Source organism: Cebus imitator, unplaced genomic scaffold, assembly GCF_001604975.1.
Source record: "Cebus imitator isolate Cc_AM_T3 unplaced genomic scaffold, Cebus_imitator-1.0 Scaffold438, whole genome shotgun sequence".
In the NCBI taxonomy this organism is placed as follows: Eukaryota; Metazoa; Chordata; class Mammalia; order Primates; family Cebidae; genus Cebus; species Cebus imitator.
The window spans coordinates 1,119,686-1,144,767 of NW_016107753.1; the positions used below are offsets into that span (position 1 = coordinate 1,119,686).

The 25,082-nt window shown below is 35.9% G+C and overlaps 1 protein-coding gene across 2 annotated transcripts; it reads left to right on the top strand.

Moving 5' to 3' along the window:
• The first annotated feature begins 1,964 nt into the window (after positions 1–1,964).
• On the top strand, positions 1,965–24,318 carry CHORDC1 (cysteine and histidine rich domain containing 1). Of its 2 annotated transcripts, none has more exons than XM_017510388.2 (11): positions 1,965–2,407; positions 6,349–6,398; positions 9,031–9,087; positions 10,050–10,207; positions 12,834–12,937; positions 13,410–13,468; positions 17,685–17,755; positions 18,750–18,855; positions 20,900–21,019; positions 21,427–21,489; positions 22,115–24,318. In XM_017510388.2, the coding sequence occupies exons 1-11, from the start codon at positions 2,344–2,346 to the stop codon at positions 22,259–22,261; spliced, it is 999 nt and encodes a 332-aa protein (XP_017365877.1). In that variant the 5' UTR covers positions 1,965–2,343; the 3' UTR covers positions 22,262–24,318. The 2 variants fall into 2 exon arrangements, with proteins under 2 accessions (XP_017365877.1, XP_017365878.1); XM_017510389.2 differs by having other exon boundaries at positions 2,208–2,407; positions 13,413–13,468.
• The last annotated feature ends 764 nt before the right edge of the window (positions 24,319–25,082 follow it).

A 25,082-nucleotide genomic window follows, 5' to 3' on the forward strand; every position in this document is an offset into this window, starting at 1 on the left:
ACCATGCCCAGCTAATTTTTTGTAGTTTTAGTAGAGACGGGGTTTCACCATGTTGACCAGGATGGTCTCGACCTCTCGACCTCGTGATCCACCCGCCTCGGCCTCCCACAGTGCTGGGATTACAGGCTTGAGCCACCGCGCCCGGCCTTTTAAGAAATATTTTTAAATGCAGAAAAAGAGAGTGCTATGATAAACATTCATTTTGTACCAAAAATAATTGACAATTGTTTTATGTTAACATACTTAAGTCTTTTGTTAACAACAAATAAGACAGTCAAAGTTAAAGCATATTTTGATATGTATGGGAGTAAAGAAGGAAGGGAAGATACATTCAGGGTCTATATAAAATATACATGTAAATGCCAGACAGTTTTTCAAACAGTGGGTGGTAGCACCGAAGTGCTGGAATGGAAATGCAAGTGGAGTTGGGATTGAAACAGGCTCTTTGTGCATCACTGTTTTTCTGATTCATAAGAATGATTTATTTTTACAGTTTCTCAAAATACCCAAGGGAGGAACATAAATTCCTATATATAACGTGACTCTGTTTTTTAACAAATATAAACATATGCTCTGGGTGACAGGAAATACTGAAAATAAATTTACCAAAGAGCTATTTTAGCCATTCAGTGCTTATTGCTGGGTGGTAGAATTATTGTTGACTTTGTTATTAATACACTTCTGCATTTTCCAAATTATCTACCATATTCTGATTGTAAATGGTACAGATGAAAAACTAGAAACAAACATTAAAATTATTTAAAAGATTTAGTTCACTAACAATCCTGGTAATGTTGCATTGATACTAGGATGCTCAACACAACAGATTTGGTCACAACTAAAACTTTTTAGAGCTCTCCACTTCTTCATTTCCAATTGTGTGTGAAAATTTTTTATGGTCTATTACTTAATTACCAAATTGTAAATTGGTACCACCTTTTGGAAAGCAATTGGCTCTATATAGCTCTAAAATCTTAAAAGTTAAAAAAAAGGCTGATGACCTTTACCCCAGAACTGTTGCTTTCCTCAAATTTTTCTAAAGGGGGAAATTTGAAATAAGGAAAATAATATACAAGTTGATCGTTGTAAATTACATATAATAAAGTTGGGGAAATTCGAGAAAGGTTACATTACAGTGGATGCATTCAAGAGAATACTCCGTCATTTGTAATAATGATTACGAAACAAAATAGAAAAATATTCATGTTAAGTTAAACGAAGAAGAAAACATGTATCTATGTTAGGATTACAATATAATAATTTAATAATTCTAGGTAGAAGAAGAGAACGTAATATGAAAAACTGAAAAGTCTTTTTTTCAGGGGTAGGAGGATGTGAGCCAGATCTCTAAATAACCTTGAGACCAATGGAAACTGTGTATAGATTTTTAGGTTTACTTACAAGCTGCTTATTTTAAGATCCTTCAGTGTATGTTATCAAAAAGTGTTTGCTTTTCTTTCAAACGCCCCACATTTGGGAAATATGTAAGTTGGAGCCAATGCATTACTGTAATTTTTATAATGCACTTGAAGTTTTGCTAGCTGTTCCAAGAGCAGAGTACTGAGTATTGAGAAATCGTTTAAGTGGGAGCGCACATGAAATATTAACGATTTCCCCAGGGCCTTAGAGCAATTGTGATCACTACTGGCACAGTATCAGATCCATAATTTTGTTCTTCAGATTTTTACGTGTTTTGTATTTTCAAAGTAATGTGAACGCAACTGTTCAGTTATTAAAATTGCTCCCGAGAGGAGGGCACTAGAGACACAGACACGCGGAGAGGTTCGTCCACTGTTCCTCTCCTCATTTACTAAGCTCACACCCCTATCCTGAGGATTTGGAAACACCGTACGATTGCACACTTATTGTGCACAGCTAAGGGGTCAGAAGATACCCACCGGGCTGTCTAAGACGCAGCCTCAAGGCAAGGAATAAGGATGCCGTGTCGCAGGGGATGAGAGGACACGCCCATTGCCAGTGAGGACTGGGGAAGTCAGGAGGCAGCTGTCAGTCTCTTGGACGCCTTCGGTTTCTGCCCAGTACATTTCCCTTCCGCTATTGTCTGGGCGCCACCTCCGACCCCCAGGTGCGACCAGCTGCAGCAGGCCGACCTATCGTGGCCGGGGCTAGCGCCGGCCTCCTACCGCTTCCTCCGGCGCTTTCCTTCTCCGCTGCGCCTGCGCGACCGGAAAATTCGCGAAGGTTCCTGAAACGCCACTGATCGTTTCCGGAAGCCGGCAGTCGCGGCGGTCGTCAGACAGGTGCTAGCGACACGGGAGTGGCCAAGGCATCCTCTTGCCGTTCCCGGTGTTTGGGCCTTGCGTGTGAAGGAGGGAACGGAAAATGTCCTTGCTGTGCTACAACCGGGGCTGCGGTCAGCGCTTTGACCCTGAGACCAATTCCGATGGTAAGAGGGGCGCGCCGCCAGCCCTCCCTCCCCTCTCCACCTCCTCGGCGGGGGAGGCCCATTGGGCCGCAGGGTGTCCGGGGACCTCCTGCCTCCGTCCTCGCGCGGCGCCGGGTCCAGGCCCCTCCTGGGCCTCCCTGGGCTGCGCGCACAGCCCGCCGGCCCCCCGCCTGGTGCGCCGCGCTCCCTTGGCTGCGGCCGGGCCCCGGCGCCCGACTGCCCTCTGCCTCTGCGGAGAGGGACGCTCCCCTGCCTGGATCCACGTGCTTCCCCGGTCGTCCCCGCGCTCGTTTTAAGTCGCCTGGAATTTAGAACAAACACCTTTCTCCTCGGGCCCCCTAGTCTGTTGGGAAGCAGACGTTAATGAGGTACTGGTGAGCTTGCTTTGCAGTTCCGCAAGTAGTGTTGGCTGTGATTGCCTGCGTGGGGTGGGGGGGGGGTCCGGGACTTGTCCTAGGGTGTAAGCCCTGCCTCGTAGAAGTTTGCGTTCTGTCGATCCGCTGTTACAAACCTCTTGCAAGTGTTCTAGGTAAGGGACATTACTCTGTATCGTTACACTTTTTGATAGGTGCATCCTGGTGATACGTTAGTTAGCTTTGTCTCACTGGCGGCCTTTGTCGGGTATTCTTGTGGTGGTCTGCACGTTTTAATATCATTGCTGACTCCGGTATAAAATGATCGAATGTCCTCTACAGCATCTAAATATCGAGTTAAGGAACCAAAGCGAAAGTGACTACTAGGTGAAGGACGGGAAATGATCAATGAATTGAGATTTTGATTGACGAAGAAGTGAGATGATTCCTTGCGTATTGTGAGAAGTGACAGCACGTTTTCAGATTGAACTAGCATTTAGTTTATGTCTTCTGCATGCTAGACATTATCGCTTTATCATACTTAATCTTCATAACAACCGTGGGAAGCATGCGGTACTAATTAGATCTATTTGATTGAGAAGCTCAGTTCAGTGAGGTAGTATTAATAACATCCTTCATCATTGTGGGGGAGATGAAAACTGATGCCTTCTAAACTCTTCACCTCTGAGATGTTTGAAATACTTAGGTTTGGCCCACAGGTTAATTGATGGCGTTATTAAAAATAAGACCATTGATACAGGGTTTTAAGGAAAAGGTAAATCCAACCTATGCAATACTCAAGTTATGGACACTGACATTTTTATGATGCAGATATGATGCTACTCAAGAGGAAAATTGTGAGATTTCGGTAGATGGCAAACTTGATAATGATTTGAAAGCCCTTTGATTTTGGTAGCCTACGTAAAAAATAATTGATCATTTCTGTCTGCAGAAATTCTACTTTAATATCGAATATAGGGGAAAGGCTGATGTTTTGCTGTATGGGACAATAAAATTCAGGGGAGATAGCCATTTGTTGGAAGTCTGTATCCATGTGTGATTTGGTGCAGTGCCTAGGAAAGAGAAAATGACCCGGAAAAACAAAGAATAAACAGTCTCAAGAATTGGGTGGTCAGCAGTGCCCGTTACAGCAGAGGAATTCCAGTAAGATCGCTGAAACTTCAATAAGATCGCTAAAAGTATATTTACTTAAGCGAAATGAGGGGTTTTTTAGAGACTTAGAATACATTTTTCAAGCAAGTTGCTTAAGTGAATGTAAGGAGAAGAAAATGGAGATACCGAGTAGGAGACAACTAAATTTTACAGGAAGAGGTTTGACGTTGTACAGTTGACAGAAATAAGTTAAAGAAGTAAATACACAAGCAAGTTCCATTTTGCATGAAGCCAGATGCTGGCTCTGCCATCCTTAAATATCTTTTGAAATCTACACTAAATGCTTTTTTTCTTGGTGCTGTGGCATAATTACCATGCTTGTTGACTTAGAGTCTCATGATTTTTTTCCCCTTTTAGACAGAAATTAGACTCCCTTTTAAGCTGATAGAACGTTTTAACTTGTAACACAAGTTAAAGAGTGTTTGAGGGAGACACAGTTGGCAACTTGCATATGTAAACACTTATTCTAGAATAAACAAAGCTTCACAAACAGTATTTTATTTAATCCACATATATGAAGAAAACTGAAGGAACTAGTAGCAAGCAGCAGTGAGAAATTTAGCCAGGGTCAGACTCAATGTTAGAAGCTCTGGATAGTTAATAACTACTACTGTGTTGTAGCTTGTTACCCATAAAATAATAATTTTACCAAAACTCTTAAAACTGTAAAGGATAAAGAATGTCCAGCTGCTTATTCTTGTTTTTGAAAGCACTGGTTTTCTAATTGTGTTCATACTAGTTGTATGGTTTGGATCTGACTCATTCCTGCTCCCATGCTGCCAAAATTGACTGGTATTGTGACATTTTATGCCTCTGACTGTGTTAAACATTGTACATTTTATGTCTCTGACTACCTTAAATTTGGTATTTGAAAATACTGTATCTATTCTCTATTTCCATTCCCCTCTCAACTTCATGGCCTTCTGCATATCCATTTCTACTTCCAATCTCCTTTTTCAGCCCTTAATTCCACAACTACCTTTATTAATAACATCTTTCTGATCCATGGGTTTACTTACTGTATCAGGAAGTTACCTAACACTTTGTTTCTACGTTAGCTAGTATCCACGAAGCACATGGTTACCAAGGAAGCAATCCTGGCTAGTAATACGGGGTAGGGAGATACCTGTGAGCACCAGGAATTAATTATTTTGAGGCAACACCAGGAATCAGGTGGTAGAGCAGGGGTGTCCAATCTTGGCTTCCCTGGGCCACGCTGGAAGGAGAATTGGGCCACACATGAAGTATACTAACACTAGTGATAGCTAATGAGCTTAAAAAAATGTATTTTTTATGATGTTTTAAGGAAGTTTACGAATTTGTGTTGGGCTACATGCAGAGTCATTCTGGGTGGCATGTTGGACAGGGTTGTTGTAGAGCATTGAAAGCTCAACAGACTTGAAAGGTTGAAAGATGTTTTATAAGCAGAATGCAGAGGTGTGAAGCTGTTACCTGATTTTTAAAAATATAATATTCCATCTTCCAAGTTATAATAAACCCATTTATGTAAAAGAATTAAGATTGATTGTGTAATGGGGAGGGAAGTATAGAAAAACACCCAGTGAGAATCCTGAATATAGACTGTAGAACTTTAATCCTTTTTTGGAGTGTGGGGACAGCCGCTTGCTGTGTTGCCCAGGCTGGAGTGCAGTGGCGTGATCTCAGCTCACTGCAGCCTCGGCCTCCCAGGTTCAAGCGATTCTCCTGCCTCAGCCTCCCAAATAACTGGGACTACAGGCATTCACTACCACACCTCACTAATTTTTGTATGTTTAGGAGAGATGGGCTTTCACCTTGTAGGCCAGGCTGATCTCTATCTCCTGACTTCAGGTGATCCGCCCACCTCAGCCTCCCAAAGTGCTGGGATTACAAGCATGAGCCACCCGGCGCCAGCCTAGACGTCTTTTTAGTGAGGTTTGTACCTAGGAATTGACTGCTGTCTAGGAAAGTTAAATTAGCAATTAGATACTCTGAAAAAATTTTACAATATTTAAAAGGATGAGCCTGTTCTTACGAAATATCTTTTAGAGAACCTCTTGTGAAACCTTTATGTATTAATGCATGCAAGAATACTTAGAGTTTGATAGTACACCTGTAAAAGCAGATTTGAAAAATGAAGGTCAAAATTTGGGGGTTTGAAGTTTTGTTACTAAACAAATTTTACTACCAAGATTAGAGGAATATAAAATATAATTGTTAAATAATTTTTTATTTTTATCCATAGCCATCATACTCTTGAATTAGAATTTTTAATACATTGCACTTCGTGCTGCACATCAAACTCAGTAATTTGTACCTTTTTAACATACCTGTGTTTGGAAAAGGATTAAAGGTGAACACCTTAAGGAGATAATCACGTATACATTTTTCTTCATTATAATGAGTGGTACTTTTTTTTCTTCTCTGTTTCTCCAGAGGCTTGCACATACCACCCAGGTGTTCCAGTCTTTCATGATGCCTTAAAGGTAGGAACTATATTTTCATTTCCTTCCTATCTGTGTGGTAAATTGAGAGATGTAATACCAAATCTTTTTTTCTCAGCTAGTGACTTTGTTCTTAATGACCTTTGGGGAGGTGCTTTAAGTGTATACTTCACTAAAGGCAAAGAAAACAGTAGATGGTGATCTGAAGGCCTTTTCCAGTAATAAAATTGTATTATTTATATTTTAATTTAATTTTTTTTTTTTTTTTTTTTTATGAGATGGAGTCTCACTACGTCACCTGAGTTGGAGTGCAGTGGTGCAGCCTTGGCTCCCTGCGACCTCCGCCTCCCAGGTTCAAGCGATTCTGCCTCAGCCTCCCGAGGAGCTGGGATTACAGGAATCCACCACCACGTCCAGCTAATTTTTATATTTTCAGTAGAGATGGGGTTTCATCATGTTGGCCAGGCTCGTCTTGAACTCCTGACCTCAGATGATCCACCTGCCTCAGCCTCCCAAAGTGCTGGTATTACAGGTGTGAGCCACCATGCCTGGCCTTAATTCTCGTTTTCAACACCCCTTTCTTCACTTTTGTAATATTTTGGAAAAATAGAGTGGTTGTATTGAATCTCAGTCTGTCACTGCTAATAACAGCTCTGAAGTTTGGAAAAGATTGTTCTATTAGAAATACATAATGCCAGTCTCAGGACAAACACGTAAGTTAAGAGTGTATTTTTCCTTAGAAGAAGTGTTACCTATTTTCCAGCTATACTTCTTTGATGTTCTGGAGAATTAGTCGAATGTTGCTTGACTAGATTTTTGCTGGTCATCTTTTTAAAATTCATGATTATATGATAAAGAGTTTCCTTTGTATATCTCAAAAGAAAATGCTATAGTGGAGCTGCCATGCTTTTAGGTACTATGACCTTGGTTCTCAGGAACATAAGTAGTATTAACATGTTTAAATATTGTTGGTGCCCTTCAGGTGAATAGTTATACCTTCCAGAGAGTAGTTAGACTCTTTTGGCTTCACTGTTATACCACCAGACCTAACCAAAGATGTATTAGTCTGGTTAGTTCTGAGTGAGGAAAACAGAGCAGGCATTCAGTAGGGCAAGTTGAGACCTTACTCCTCGTTACATATTTTTAGTTTTACAAATCTTTGTGGTGGTGGAAACTATGGTGCTGTGGTGCCATTGCTCTTTTTTTCCCTCACCCACACTGTTAATCATTTCAAGTCTTAATTTCACTTTGAAGTATTTCTGCTTCTCTTCTGCAGTTGCAGTGTTTATTATTGTCTCTATTTTATAACCATATCTTAAAGTCCTAGACTTTCCAAGATTATTGGATTTCACAGCCCAGAAGATGTCAGATAAAATGTATATATACATCAATATAGGGATACTAGGTTCTGTTTGACCAAGTAAGAAGTTAAACATTGCATTGACAAAAGAAAGACTATGTTAATATTAGAAGGGCCATATTCATAGAAAAGGGCAGTTTTGCTGAAAAAAGACAGCTAGCAACCTTATATCACATAACTTAAATTTATCTTTCCTTTTCTCATTGTACTGAGGACTAGCATAGAATCCAGATTGGCATTTGGGAACAGCCGGCCTACCTATGTCATGTTTTACACATTGTATGTATCATAGTATCTGACGTAATTCAGCACATGATTAAAACAGTAGAACTTTTTCTCTGTAGAATAAATTTTCTATTGACTGTATTATCGATGCTATTTAAACCCTGTATTTAAGGTAGTAATTGATCTACATCTCAATTCACAGTAAAAGAGAACTAAAATGGAAAATAAAGGAAAATTTGAATTACGGGATATTTGAAATTTCCTTTAAAGAAAAGGAACCTACAAGTGCATATTGTGGAAAAAAATACTGCCAAATTTTTATGCAGTCTATTGGAAAATCAGAGACGTCCAGGTGGATATGTGCAAAGTTGCTTCTTAATCTGAATTAAGGCCCAAATCTTAATCTGAAGTTCCAAGTTTTGAGATTTTGTGTTTTTGTTTCTCTTTTCTCTGTAATACATTGGAATTAAGAGATGATAATTACTAAAGCCATTTTTTGGTAAGCCACTTGATAGTTTGTTCAGAAATTACAAATAGTAATACAGTTTCTGTGCCTTTATGCTCCTCACTGAAAAGATCATTTCACCGTCAGAGACTTAATAGTGCTTTGGTTACTGTGTTAATCTGTGTTGTTCTGAAAATAGAATGCTTATTGTGAAACTAAAATGGATTTTGTTTAAAAACTAAATTATAGTTATTATCTTTAACAGATTCAAAAGTAAAATACCTATACTTATTTTGAATATTCCTTAAATATGTTATAATTTTAGGAATTATACAATGTTTTTCTTCTAAAAAGCCAGACATGATTGTTGAAAACAGAAGCAGTTTTCGTTTTATAAACGTGCTTCCTTTGATGATAGGCCACAGCACAAATCACTTAAACATTAGTTAATTGGTTTTTTAAAAATCAAAGACTAAAGTTCATTTCACTTGATTAAGTGAATTATATACAACACTAAAATTTTGCACTCTGTTTACATGCAAGTTACTGCAGGATACAAGTAGATAAGTGCAAGTAGAATGTTTTAGTGGGTCATGGTTCCCATGTAAATAGAGTTTTTAGTGTCTTTCTCATATTTTTCATAGGGTTGGTCGTGCTGTAAGAGAAGAACAACTGATTTTTCTGATTTCTTAAGTATTGTTGTAAGTACTAATTTTTTTTTCTAGATTATCTCCCTAAAAATACACATTACAGAAAGCTTCAGATTTGAGGTGTCTGATTTCTGATATTGATTGACTGGTCTTCATCAGCTTGCAGATAACACATTTTAAAAAGCAGCTTATCTCCCTTCCACAGCTTCTGAAATAAAGAATCTGTTTTGTAAGTTAACTTTTTAAGGTATTAGTTACTCGCTTGTGTTTTTAGATTTGTTCTTTCTGTTATATTAAAAGAACATCAAGAAGGAAAAAGTGATATGCAACAAGTTAAAGCCTTTTCAGTTAGGAATGATAAAGTTTTACCTAATATAAGATGCTATTGAAATACATCATTTTGTATACCACTAAGAAAGAAAAAAGCTGCTAACAAGCTGATAAGCTATTGTATCATTTCAGAGGTGTTAAAAGTATATATAATTCAATAGAACATAGTAGAAAAGTAGCTAACATTTGTTGAAGGTTATCACCTGCCAAATGTGCTAGGCATTTTATTATTTAACCCCCTCAGAAAATATCTTATGTGACATTGCCTCCATTTTACAAATGAGAAAATGGAGGTTTAAAAAGATTATCTTGCTTAAGTTCATATAACTAATAACTAGGTTGAGAACTGAGTCTCACATTGAGGACTTTTTGAGTAACAGATATTTCTGTATAAGTAGTTTTTACGGTTCTTTGTGAGGTTCTCCAGAATTATTCGAGTGTAAAACAAGAAGTTTATGCTATATGTTTAATAGAATAAGTAGGTGTTTATGAAGTGTAATTCAAAGGCTTTTTAAAAAGCCTTCATTCATATAGCACATTTGGTATTCTGTTTTTAATTTCTTAAAATCAGTATAATGAAACTGGAGAAAACGTGAAGTAAAATTTATCAATAAATAACTGAAGAGATAATGTTTCTGTCATGATGTGTAAAATAGATAGCTCTTAATATCTTTCACTAACAGGGCTGTACAAAAGGTAGACATAATAGTGAGAAGCCACCTGAGCCAGTCAAACCTGAAGTCAAGACTACTGAGAAGAAGGAACTATCTGAATTGAAACCGAAATTTCGGGAACACATCATTCAAGCCCCTAAACCAGTAGAAGCTATAAAAAGGCCAAGGTATACTTTATACAGTTACCTATTTTTGTCACACTTGAATAATAGTATTTGTTCATGGTACTTTGTGATTTAGCATGATACCATTTGTAGCTACTATGTAGGCCATCAAGCATTGAATCATTTGGTTTCTCCCTTAAATCTGCCTTAAATTTTTGTTTCTCTTCAACTTGAGAGCATGTGCGCAATACAACTTCATAGTAGATTCGCATACTGTACTGTCATAATTAGAGACATGTATCATCAGGGTGGGGGAGTCACACATTTTTCTTGTGCCATGGAGTACATCTTTTTCACTGTGGCGTGGTGAAATTCTTTGAAGCAATTTTCCTTGTCATGGAGTGAGTTTGAAGTGGAAAAGAATGCAGAGGCCTAATCACGCATCTTTACTTTCAGATGCCTGAAAATTGCTGTTCATCTCATTACCACTGGCGAATTTTTAGTGCATTTGATTTGGATGGCATATTTGTGAAAGTCGTCTTAAAACAACTTTTGCTCATTGTACAATTGAATTGTACAGATTCTTCATACTTGCCTTCTGATAACCAGACTCTGTATTCCCACACATGTATATTGAGTACCTGTGTTGAACAAGGTCTTCTTCATGCTGCACTTGTGCTACAGTTGCTTTAGAATCAAACTACAGAACTTAAAAAAACAGGTGATTTTTTTTGGGCTGCAAATAGGCACCTATTGAAATTTTTATTCTTGGTATGAACTCGTGCTATTCCCCTTACTGTCTATTGATCCTATTTAAATTTGTAGAGTATTGAATAATAGAGAACCAAGACAAGAACCCTAAGAGACTTTAGACATTAATTTGTTCATTAGCAGTCTGAGGATTATTGCTAAGTAAACTACTCAGGATGAGTTTATTCTGTCTCCATCTTATTCATAATCAGAAGAGACTAGTGAATGCCATGTTGGCCAATTTAGCAAAAAAATAATTGGGAAAAGACAAAACTGTCATGACTCATTCTTAATCTATTTAGTAATATAATAGAGTCTGTACTATAATACTATGAGTTAATTTTTTCTTTAATGGGCTATTATTTTACTTAAAGGGCATTGAGAGGCCAGGCACTATGGCTCAAGCCCATAATCCAGCACTTTGGGAAGCTGAGGAGGGAGGATCCCTTGAGCCCAGGAGTTTAAGAACAACCTGAACGAGATCCTTNAAAAAAAAAAAAAAAAAAAAAAAAAGAAAGAAAAATTAGCTGGGTTTGGTGGTGTGCTTATGTAGTTGCAGCTACTCTGGCTGAGGCAGAAGGATCTTGAGATTCACTCTTAATAGAAAAATTAAATATTTTATCCTAAATTCATTCTGTGGTATTATAAAATTATGAGGATACAGGTTTTTACATACTTTTTCTTTTTTTAAGAGACAAAGTCTCTTTCTTACCCAAGCTTTAATAAAGTGGCTGTAGCTCACTGCAGTCTTGAACTCGGGCTCAAACATCCTTCCGCCTAAGCCTCCCGGACTGTTGGTGTATGCCACTATGACTGTGTTAGTCCATTTTCACACTGCTTTGAAGAAACACCTGAGACTGAGTAATTGATAAAGACAAAGAGGTTTAATGGATTCTTAGTTCCATATGGCTGGGGAGGCCTCAGAATCATGGCAGATGGCAAAGGAGGAACAAAGGAGTATCTTACAGGGTGGCAGGCCAGAAAAAACCATCAGATTTTCTGACACTTATGGACCATCGTGAGAAAGTATGGGAAAAAGCTACCCCCACGATTCAGTTACCTCCCACCAGGTCCCTCCCCACAACATGTGGTGATTATGGGAGCAAGAATTTAGGATGAGAATTGGGGTGGAACACAGGGAAACCATATCAGTGACTTTTTATGTTTTGTGCAGATAGGGTTCTACTATGTTGCCCAGGCTTCAAGGAGTCCTCCGACCTCAGCCTCCCAAAATATTGGGATTGTGGGCATAAGGGACCATGCCTTGCCTGTGTACTTTTTAAAAAATGCCTCGTCAGTTTTTTCATTGTGGATATAGGATGAATAGCCTACAATTTTTATTTTTATTGCTTTGTTTATTCGTATGCTTAATATTTATTGAATGGACTTAAATTGTGTATACAATACTTACCCATTATGAAATATTAGAAGATATTTTTTTAACCCTACTGAAATTGCCTTGCAATACGATTATAGCTGATTTATAGATGCATATGCCATTGTCCACATGAATTATTTCCACTGGTAGAAGTGAGTACGGATTTACTTAGAACTTACTTATATTTCCTGTTTATTATATGCTCAGCATTTAGCTTGGGCATGGGATGTAAAACTGCTTTATGTACCTTTCCTCAGCATTACTCATCTTGAAAAACTTGGATTCTTAGTCTTTATTCCCTTCTTGTTAGTGCAACTGAGTAATAAATATGCTGGCAACAGTGTGATTGAGACTTACTCTTCTAATATAAAGAGCTTTTCTGTTCAGACAGAATGTGGATACATTGTAACAGTTATTTGTAAAATACTTTAAACTTTTAATGGGAATCATTTGATTCACAAAGCATTTGGTTTCTCAAAAAGCTTTTAAAGTTATTAATTTGGAGTACAAATAAATATTTTGGTATATTAATAATGGTAATAAGGTTTCAAAATTCTTCAGCCCAGATGAACCAATGACAAATTTGGAATTAAAAATATCTGCCTCCCTAAAACAAGCACTTGATAAACTTAAACTGTCATCAGGGAATGAAGAAGATAAGAAAGGTAAGATTTTATTTTGTTTTATTGTAATTTATTTTCTGGTACAGTTAAGCAGTTATTTAAAAGTGAGAGCAGCAGTTTACTGAATATAAATAAGGAAAAGTAGCACATTGTAGTTAAAAAACTAATTTTCTTCTAAATGCCAGATACAATATGCTACAAACACTCCAGAACTAATAGATTAATTCCATATGTCTTTATTCAAAATGAGAACCTATGGTAATTTTTTTTACAAAGTTAAGATATTGGATATAACATTTTGTTATGGAAAAAAACTGCATTGTCAAAGACATCAGATCCTTAAAAAAAAAAAAAAAAGAAATGTGTCATATATCATTTTGAAGATATAGGCAAAACCTGGTCACAGTTGTTTTTTTTTAAAGTATTGTTTTCTGGAAAAACCTACTTTTTAAGAATGATGCTGCAGCAAAGTTCTGTTTTAACATTTTAATTTGATTTTCTTTCTTTGTTTCAGAAGAAGACAATGATGAAATTAAGATTGGGACCTCATGTAAGAATGGAGGGTGTTCAAAGGTATATATTAAAAAATTTGTGATGTGCTGTGAAGTAAAATTTTAATTTTGAGGAAAGTGCAGTTCATTGACTCAATTCAACAAATACTTACATGCGCATTATATATTGGACATTATGCTGGGGACTAGGGCGACAGTCTGGATAAGACACTCTGTCTGAGTAGCATCATGTCCAATAGAATAATGGAAATAAGTAATTCCAGTTTACTTATTAACATTTACTAACTACTTATTATGTGCCAGACATTTTATGGGCTGGAGACATAGTATCAAATAAAGCAAAAATTTCTTACAGAGCTGATATTCTAGAATGGTGAGAAGAGCAACAAATAAGTAATTAGATATTACAAATCAAGATGATTGGAAGAAAATAGAACATACTGAGGAGTGCTTGGGGACTATTTAGTAAGATGATTGGCAAAGTCCTTTTTGACATAGTAACAATCAGAAATCTTCATGTTGTACTGGATGGACTATGTAAACCTGGGGGAAGAGTGTTTTGGAAGGAGAAGCTTGAGCAGAGGCTTTAGAACTTGGCTGTTCAAGAAATAACAAGGTCTGTAGAGCTTGGGCAAGGATAGCAGGTAGGAGAGGTAGACAAGATTATGGAGGTTCTTAGAAGCCATGATGAGGTATTTTGGCTTTATTCTAGGTATTATGAGAAGCTATTACTTGCTTTAGGGAAGGGTTTTAAAAAGATTCTGTGGCTGGTGAATGGTAAATATGTGGTGACGGAACAGGAGTGGAATTGGAAGAAGAGAAAACAGCTAGGATGCTGTTATGGAAGACCAGGCAGTGGGATTGGAGAGTAGTTTGTTGAGAAGTGATTAAATATGGGATGCAGTCAAACATATCAACAAGGCCTTTCCCTGCCTCTTCCTACTTGATGTAAAATTTGCATATCCTCCAATGTTTCTTCTCCCTCTCCTTTTTTCTCTGTTGCTGTTAATCACTTTATATTACTTATTTGGCATATTTATTTTGCTTATGATCTATACAATCTAATTCCCCCTGCTGATATAAAAGTTGTGAGGATACTGATTTTTGTTATTGTTCTTTGTTGTATCTTGAATGCTTAGAATAGTGCTTGTAGAATGAATGATACATTTTGGAAGTACAGTACAGATGGTTCCCAACTTACCATGGTTAACAATGGTAACATCAGGATATAACCACATTGCAAGCAAAGGAGCTTCTGTCTGTATTAGCAGGATTTACTAATGGACTGGATAGAGGGGAACTCAAGTATCTGGGTAATTGGTGACCTCATCAGCCAACAAGATGAAAATGGGCTGGGGGCAGGTTTGCGCTTTTTCCTCATGTTAAGTTTTAAATCATTTAAGGAATGGAGATATAATTATATTTACATGTATATGAGGTAGAAGTAGTAGATAAAAGGAATGAGTAATTACTGGAGTGGGGAAGGCAGTACAAATGGTAGGATAATAAAGGAAGATCAAGGAGAAGGTATCAGATGAGTTTTGAAAAGTAAATGACAGGGAAAACAGAAAAAGGATATTTCAAGCATAAATAATAGCAGAAGTATAGAGAAAATTATGTGATGATAAAAATTTGTTGCTGTGGAGTTGAGATTAACAGAGATAAATAGGCCTGGCCAGATCCTAAAAGGGTTTAGTAGTACAGGGAACTTAGATTTTATGTTAGATTGTGGAGGCCATTGTAATTGGAGAAATTTTGAATATTTTTATTAAAATATAACATTGAAGTTTGTTAAAGGATATACAAATACAAGTTTGTAGCTCAAGGGATTTTCACATAGTGAAACTCATTATCAGTGCAGACCACTCCTTATGCATTTTTTTACTATCTCCCTCAAATGTTTTCCTGTCAACATAGGTTTGTTTTTTCTGTTTCTGAATTTAATGTAAAAATAATCATAGAATATGTACTCATGTTCATCTTTTGAATAATAATGCTTGTTTTATTAATCTTTGTTGCATGTAGCTGTAGTTTTGTTTTTTTATTCCTTTTAGGTATGTCATTATATGTGCCACAAATAATTTTTGCTTTATATTGTCCTGTAATTTTAAAAAATCGTTTTGAATAATGCTATTATGAACATTCTTTTTGAAATGGAATTTCGCTCTTGTCGCCCAGGCTGGAGTGTAATGGCATGATCTCGGCTCACTGCAACCTCCTCTGCCTCCCAGGTTCAAGTGATTCTCCTGCCTCAGCCTCCTGAGTAGCTGGGCTTACAGGTGCCCGCCACCATGCCTGGCTAATTTTTGTATTTTTACTAGCGATAGGGTTTCACCATGTTGGCCAGGCTGGTCTCAAACTCCTGACCTCAGGTGATCCACCCACCTTGGCCTCCCAAAGTGCTGGGATTACATGTGTGAGCCACTGCACCCGGTCTGTTATGAACATTCTTGTCAATGACTTGTGACACATGTGCACATTTCCATTTCTAGTATTTTGGAGATTTTTTTAAATTTTGGCATATGTGCATTGTACTTACCAGTTAGTTCAACTTCCCTAATCTGAAATGCTCCAATGAGCATTTCCTTTAACCATCATGTTGGCTGTCAAACAGTTAAAGATTTTGGAGCATTTTGGAATTTTGGATTAGGTATGCCCACATGTCTATCTTTAGCATTAACAGATACTTCCACATAGTTTTCCAAAGTGATTGTATTTCTTTACATTTCTGCCAGCAGTATGTGAGGCTGGTTCAACTTGTCCTATAGTTTGTTAAAATTTTGTTATGCCAGTTCTCTTTTTTTAATTTTAACCATTCTAGTGAGTGTGTAGTGTTTTAATCATGGTTTTGATTGGTACTTCCCTAATGATGAGTGCTTTCATGTATGTTTATTAGCCATTTTTATATCTTTTTGTGAAGTGTGCAGAATCTTTTACCTATCTCTCTAATGTCTCTTTCTTACCAATTTGTAGGAATTCTTTAAATGTTTTAGCTTGGAGTCTTTTGTCAGAAGTTCTGTGCTTTTTCACTCTTAATCACTTTAATAAACACAGGCTTTTTAATTTTAATGAAATCCAATTTGTCCATCATTTTTTTTATGACTAGTGCTTTCTATGTCCTATTTAAGAAATTGTTGCTTACTTCAGGGCTGTGAGTGTTTTCTCATGTATAGGCATACTTAAATATGTGAATGACCTGGAACTGCTTATTTTATAATTAGGTGTGACGTGGATGTAATTAAAGAACTTTCAACAAGAGGGTGATAGTAATTTGATAATTAATAGAGAACAGAAATTGAAGGCTGAGAAATGAATTAGTAGAAACCTGTTAGTATAGTTTGATTGCTTAAAATCTGCTAGCTTATGAGGAAGATTAACAAATTAAATTGATATATTCAAATCAAATTGATGAGATTTCATTATAGATTACCTATGGGTAGAGGGAGAGGAGACGCTGAAGAACTACAGGATTTTGCTTTGAGAAACTGAGTATGGTGCCATCAAACAATATGGGGAAAAGAATAGATTTTGGGGGCAGTAGCATTAAGTTTAGATGCTAACATACTGAGTTTTATGTTTTTATGAAATATCTTGAGATATACACATCTAGTACTGTACTTTGGATTTATAAAAGATAAACACAGAATTTTATTTTCTGTTCATAGGTAGTTGCTATAAATACAAAAATAGAAAATATACTACTGGCTACATCCATGTTTTATTAACATAATTTTTTGTGAATTCATCTGTAGAGCCTCCATCTACAGCAGCAATGGGGCCCGGATCTTCCAGACAAACCCTGGATATATATATAGGTCTGCAGCTCATTTTACCCTTTATAGGGATAAGAAATCACCATCACTCAGGGCTTCCAGAATTGCTTATTAGATTTCTCATATTACTTGCTAATACCTACATGGAGTTTACTGTACACTTAAGTCATGCCGTAACTGTATTTCTGTTGAGAGTATTAATCTGTTGGCTTCAACATTGTTTTCTAAATTTAAGTACTTGAATATGATTGGATGGGATCTCATACTCCAAAGGCTGAAAGTATCTTAATATGACTTTCTCGCAGGGACCTAAAACTTAACCAAGTCCAAAAGGGAATCATTTTTCATTTTTTAACAGAATGGCGTGGGATGGATTTATGAATTTTGTAGGTAATTGTCATTTAAGTATTTTGCAAAGTTCGTAGAGGTCATCAGTACTGCAAATATGTATGAGATGTAACTGTGAGATATGCAGCTAATTTTTTTTCTCTGTTTCTCTTTTAGACGTATCGGGGTCTAGAGAGTCTAGAAGAAGTCTGTGTGTATCATTCTGGAGTACCTATTTTCCATGAGGGGTAACTTATGCATGACTTACTAAAATACTCTGTGGTAGAATTTACAAAGTTAAACAGGTCTGTCTGTAAACATTGTTTGCAATGCAGTTTGTTATTAGGCATTTTACTTTTGTCATCAACATCTTCACAGTAACCTACAAATCACAGGGGTTTGTATGTTTCTACATGAGAAAACAGAAACAAGGTTAACAGTTCTTAAGTGGTCACTGTAATATAAACCCCCTGTTTTTCTTTATACCCTATATTTAAAAGTGATACAATCTATTTGGGCTAAATTTTTTGTTTGAAGGACTGTCCTACACATTGCAGGGCATTTAGAATTTTGGGTCGTGGGGCACTAAGATACCATTTTCCCAAGAAGACCCATACTTTTCCACATTCCTCAATTGAGAGGAACCTCTCTTCTGTATTATGTTCTAGTTTATGGAAATGCACCACTGTAAGAATCTTCCACTCTGTTTCCACAGTCTTCAGGATTCGAAACCTGAAGTTTTGCCTTGATTTTTGTCTTCCTCTTTTCAGTTTATCTCAAGTAAATAATAGTGGGTATAACCTACTTTGGGATATGTTGTATAATCATTAAATTTTAATTTGTTTATAATGACTTATTGAAATAGGTTATAACTCTTTGGTCATAAAAGTTTTTGGTAGCTTCATGAGGAAACGAGTGTGAGCCATCACTGAAAAGCTGATTTGGAATATGTGATGGTTTTAAGTGACTTCATTCAGGAAGACTATACTTGCAGGGATCATTTCTATAGTTTGTTAAGTGTCTACTCAGGAGCTTCAAGATTACTATAATAAATAGCATCCTGGTTTTAAAATATACTCTTCCTGATAGATACTTTACATCTATATTTAGTAACTTAGTAACTTAGATACTTGAGTTGCACACTTACTGACTTCTTAAAAAGTCAGATTTATTCCTAAAATACTTCTAGATTTAATGGGTTGTGAGATTTTATTTCTGAAATTTTTCTGTAATAATTTAAAGGATGAAATACTGGAGCTGTTGTAGAAGAAAAACTTCTGATTTTAATACATTCTTAGCCCAAGAGGGCTGTACAACAGGGAAACACATGTGGACTAAAAAGGATGCCGTAAGTAACTCTTCCAAAAGTAACACGCTGGGCTTATATTCATCTGAGTCATTTTTTAAAGATTTGAAACTATTCTGTCTTTAGATTAAAAAAAAGTTTTCTTTTTTTGCACCATAAAGTTTTGATATGACTACAAAATAAAATTAATCTGAGTCAAGCCACTGCCTTTTGAGCAAAACAGCCATTGTCTATTTTGATGCAAGCATGTGGGGTTTTATGAAATACACCTGACAAAATTGAAGCATTTTTTTGTCTTTTTTATTTAATAAAATTAGCTCCATGGCATGTTCTTACTTTTTGTTTTTAAAAATTACTACTCCATGAATTTGATGATGTTAAACATTTAGACCTCTGATGATTATTTTGGCCACTTAAAACTTCATCCAGTCATTTACAGATGCACAGACAATTCACCTAGTGAACAGAGAGGAGGATAAGCAGTCTTGTTTCAGTGGAATTCTTTTGAATGCCTCTGCTTGCTAATGGGATATTTATCAAAAGGAAGATAAAAAGCATCAGTTCTACTTCCCTGGAAAGCTTTTTGAAAAGACTTGGGGCTATGCAAACAATTTCCCAAAACCCCATTAAATTGTAAGAGGATGGGCAACTTATTGCTTAATAAGTTTTTATCTGTTAGTTACTGTTAATGTAGTTTATAATGTATTAAATTTTCAAATTAATTTAGAGATTTCAGTATTTGAATATTTTATAGTTGCTGCTTCTTAACAACACATGGTTGGATACTATAAAAATACCCCTGAAGTTATAAAAATTCATCTACCGCAAAACTATCAGAAATATTTTTAAATAAAGTGAGAGAGTCTGTCTTTATTTTGTATAGTCCAGAAATTTGAAAATTTTATTGAAAAAATAAAATGTTTTCTATTTTGTTAAGTTTTGAGAGTATAATCCTAGATAAAATGATGTATTTTTTCTCTTTTTTTAATGCATGCAGTTTTCAGGTATTAAGTATCTAAACTAATAGCTAAGGGCAGAAATGTGAGTGATATATGTAATTTAAATTTAATGTCATTGTATCAAAACGAAAATAGTGCCTTTTACAACAGTAGTGTCTCAGAATTCCTGAATTATGTAACTAAATTGTTCCCATTTATATAACAAATCACCATTTGCCTCTAATAAAAAAATAAAATTACTGATAGGGCAGTATACTACTGGTATGTGGGATTATTTCCATAATCAGAAAATCCAGAAGTTATTTGTTCTTTATTAAAATGGGAAGAAAGTAATAACTGGTCAGGTTTTTTGTTTTGTTCCTAGATTCTGATTTGTAGAAAATAAATAAGTTTTCTAGTGCATGAGTTTAAGGTGTTGTCTAATTTATCCCACTAAGCAAATGTCTTCCATTTCAGTCTTTAAAAAATGTTTTGATGACAGTACTTACAGAATGTTAAAATTGGATTAAATTTAGTCAAAGTTCTTAAATTGTCTTTTTAAATGTGTATTAATACTGTGGCCCTAAAAGAAAAAAAACAAAGGGTAGGAATAAGTGTGTTCTCAAATCATAAAATTTTTGAAGAATCTTTGTATCATGATATATTTTGTTTAAGCCACTTGGAAAATTTAGAAGTTTTTTGCCCTTAAACATTAGGTGCTTTGTTGTGCATGGTAATTTTTTCTAAGTTAGATGGCTTGAATTCCTCTTTTTAAGAAATTAATTATGTGGCACTTTTTTTTTTTAGACAGAGTCTTGTACTGTCGCCCAGGCTGTAGGGCAGTGGTGCGAACTCGGCTCACTGTGATCTAGGCTCACTGCCATCTCCGCCTCCTGCGTTCAAGCAATTCTCCTGTCTCAGCCTCCCAAGTAGCTGGGACTACAGGCGTGTGCCACTATGCCCAGCTAATTTTTTTGTATTTTTAGTAGAGACGGGGTTTCGCCGTGTTAGCCAGGATGGTGTCAATCTCCTGACCTCGTGATCCGCCCACCTCAGCCTCCCAAAGTGCTGGGATTACAGGCATGAGCCACTGTGCCCAGCCCCTATGCAGCACTTTTTAAACTTACAGAGTTTCTCTTATATTACAGGGGAAAAAAGTTGTTCCGTGTAGACATGATTGGCATCAGACGGGAGGTGAAGTTACCATTTCAGTATACGCTAAAAATTCACTTCCAGAACTTAGTCGAGTAGAAGCAAATAGCACATTGGTATGTACACCTAATAATTTTGAGTAAAAATTCTTTTCTCAACATCATTATTTGTTACTGTATTTTAAGGTATTGTTCATATCTCAGCTGATTTAGGTGTAAGATTTTATAATGACTCCCACATGAAAATAATTTAAATTACTTCTATGAAACTATTTTAAGTGAAAATTTCTGCGTAATAGAGTTACCGAAACATTCTGGAGATTCTGTAGTAGTAGATTTATCAAGTAACATGGTTCTTAGTTCCCAGTATGAAGCTTAAAGCCAATTATTCTTTTTTGTCAATGGCCTTTCTCATATGAAACAATATAGTATTGACCCTTTCTTAAAACAGCTTCATTTAATTTTGTCCATCTTATTTTTATGATCAGTGTTTGGTACCATAAACTTGTATATATCTTTTTCAGTTAAATGTGCACATTGTATTTGAAGGAGAGAAGGAATTTGATCAAAATGTGAAATTATGGGGTGTAAGTATTACCAATTTATTATAAGAATTTCTTTCCAACAACTTAAGATATCATTTGTAGAATAAAAGACAGTTCTTTAGTAAACATTGATGCAAAGTATAGATGTCTGGTAGAGGGCTCTCTGGCCTCATTCCCCCCCCCGCCCCCTTCCCAGCCACATGGAAGGAGCTTAACTTCCCTACGTGACTCGGCACCATGCCCCCGACTGAAGAAACTCCAGCCCCTTCTGCCTAGCAACCCCCTAACCAATCATCACCCCTCGCCACTGCTCTCCCACCGCCTCAGACTCTCTGCCCCTATAAAACCGACCGAACAAAGAAAGCGCGCGCGATTCTTCCCCTCCTGCTTTAGTCACCCGGAGGTCCCAATAAAGTTGGTACCGGTCACCACGCGTCCTGCCTCGAGTCTATTGAGTGCCTGCCTCCGTGAGTCGGGGTCCCACAGCCGGGGTCGCACAATAGATACATAACTTAACAGTGTATCCTCCCAAAAAGTTTAAGTCTATATATAAAAGAGGCCTTTAGAAGCTTGGATTTGGGATTATTGGCATAAGCAAGTCTGATGCTTTCCTCTGAGGTTAATAAAACCACCCAAGTTTCTTGTAATTCTCTTTGATATGTTACAGGTGATTGATGTAAAGCGAAGTTATGTAACTATGACTGCAACAAAGATTGAGATCACTATGAGAAAAGCTGAACCGATGCAGTGGGCAAGCCTTGAACTTCCTGCAGCGAAAAAGCAGGAAAAACAAAAAGACGACACAACAGATTGAGTGGGAGATAGGAGGAAGACTATTACATATTTCAGAATTCTTAATACTGTGTGAAGTGGTGGCTTGCTGCTGTAATCTTTTGTTGGTGTGTTACTGAATCTGGCATTTCAGGGTTAACATTAGGTTCTTAAAAGCCAAAGTTAGTCTTTTTGTGCCTCTCATCTTTCTTTTGTATAATTTAAGATTGATTATTCATTTCTCCTTGATGGTAGGAACCACAGTTGTGTCCTGTACTTGAAGAGGCTGGAAAATAGCCCATAACCATAATTACAGTATTTCTTTGTATTTCTTTGTTAAGCAGAGAAATATTACGGAACATGTTTTTTACGTCTTTCTATTCCGTAATTAGTAAAGCAAGATGAAATGTCAAATTTTAATCATTTTTTTCATGGATTTGTGTTTTTACAGTACTTGAAAATATTTAAGGAGGAGATGATGCTCTGCAGTTTTTTTCTATGTGGGATGATGACTTTTTTAAGGAGGATTAAATCTGGGATAGTGTAGTAAGTAAAGGGGAATATATGAATAGTTTAACAAATTAGAATTTGTTTACAACTACTTGAATTTTTAAATTACGTCAAAACTTACATTACTTACCAAGCAGTATGATGTAAGAGGATAGGAAACATAAATAAGAATACAGAGGTATCAATCTGGTTAAAATTCACCATTTTATAACACTAAGCAATAATCTTAAAAACCTCTTTCCTGAATATTTAAATGTGTTTGTATGGTGTTATGACTAAATTGTTACTGATTTATAGAGTAAACCCTCTTAAAACCTTTAGTTAAATATAAAAAGAAATTATATATATTTGTCTCCCTGATGGAAAACTATATAAAATTGTAGACTTAAAAAGTTTGTGAAAATGCGTTAGGATATCAGAAAACTAAATATATGGACTTGCTTTATGACTGTCTATTACATGTTAAATAAAATAGCTCAATTCTTTTGGAGTTTTTTTAAAAAGTAATTCATGAAGAGCTTCATAATTCCAGTGATACAATGTTGATTATATATTGTACTTTATTTATATTAAATATAGATAACACAGAACTAGATTTGTTTGGATAGGTTTTGAGGCAGCACAGAGCTCAAGAAGAAAAATTAGGAAATACTACGAAGGCCAAAAGTCTGGAAGAACTTAGAAAGTTTGGGAATAAATTAAACTTATATAGATTTAAAATGAAAATAAAAGGGGTTTATTTCCCAAACCCCTCAAGTCTTTTCTGTGTTGTTGTTTTTTTTTTTTTTTTTTTTTTTTTTTTTTTTTTTTTTTTTTTTTTTTTTTTTTTTTTTTTTTTTTTTTGTATTTATGGAATTCTTAGAAAAATTTAAAAAGCACTGTTTTCGTTAATAAAGCATATATATCATTCTGCTACCATTAGAAAATAACTTAGATATAGTTAATATAATTGCTGAAAGGTATAGCTTTGTTACAAATAAAAACTAAAAGATCTGGCAACCAGACTTTGATGACGTTACGCCACCATGACAAGAAACTCTGGGCAGTAAAAGTTGGACTCACTCTGCCCTGAGATGTATTTAAATTTTTCAAGTTATCTTTCATGATGCAGCAACTGTTTAGAGACATGAAGTCTTTATGGGTTAGGGGAAAGGTTGATACTTAGTTTGATTAAAGTTAAGGATCAATATTGCCTTTTTTAAATACTTATTTCTGAGGCTGTGTTCCCGTAAACAGTATCTTAATTTGTTATATGTGATTGAAATACTATTTAAAGTAGTGAGTTAGTGTAACCTCAGATTTGTTGCATTGTTCAAAACATTGATTTTTTTAATGTGTATATATATATACACACATCTATACACACACACACATTATATATATAGCTTTTATATTTAGTCTGGTTACATTAGTGACCATGGTATTTCATTTCTTATTTCTTAGGGCGCCTTCGAATTTGTTGTCCAGATAAAAATCTGAATGACATTTATCTTAAGACTCATACGTAAAGGGAAGGGACACAGTTATTGTTAGGTAGCATATGTTATACTGTTGGTTTGTCAAAAAAGTTAATAAAAAATGCTTTACTGATTCGTTTTCTAGATATTTGCTTTCTTCTTTAGCATTAAAAATAATTACTATAGTAAAGCAGTCAAGGCTAGGTGTATTATATGTATACTTGGTAACTAAACATGGGAAACCTAAAATGCTATTTTTCTTTCATAGCACGTTTACTAGTATAAAGTAAGGTCCTGAGAAGTTGAGCCTTTTTATAACCTCTTACTTTGACCTAGTTTTAGGTTTACAGAAAAGCTGTAAAAATATAATACAAGAGTTTTTTATATCTTATATTAATGTTAAAATCTTACAATATCATACAACTTCTACAAAACTTAAGTTAACCTTGGTACAATACAACTAACTAAAGTAGAACATTTAATTTTTACTGTGTTTTTAGTGAAACTCTTCAAGGTCTTAAGACCTGTCCTACTTTTTTGGTAATAATTTAACCCAGTAATTTATAAACAATTATGATTAGGAATCCACAAATCTTAATAGGTTGAAGATATAACTTCTTGATGTAACTGTATACTGGCTAAGGACTGTAATTATTTTACTTTATTATAATTTATATTTTATACAAGGGAATTTTTTTCAGAAAATTACTCAGCCATTGAAGTGAAGAGAAACTTTAAAGAGTTTTGTAGGCCGGGCGCGGTGGCTCAAGCCTGTAATCCCAGCACTTTGGGAGGCCGAGGCGGGTGGATCACAAGGTCAAGAGATTGAGACCATCCTGGTCAACATGGTGAAACCCCGTCTCTACTAAAAATACAAAAAATTAGCTGGGCATGGTG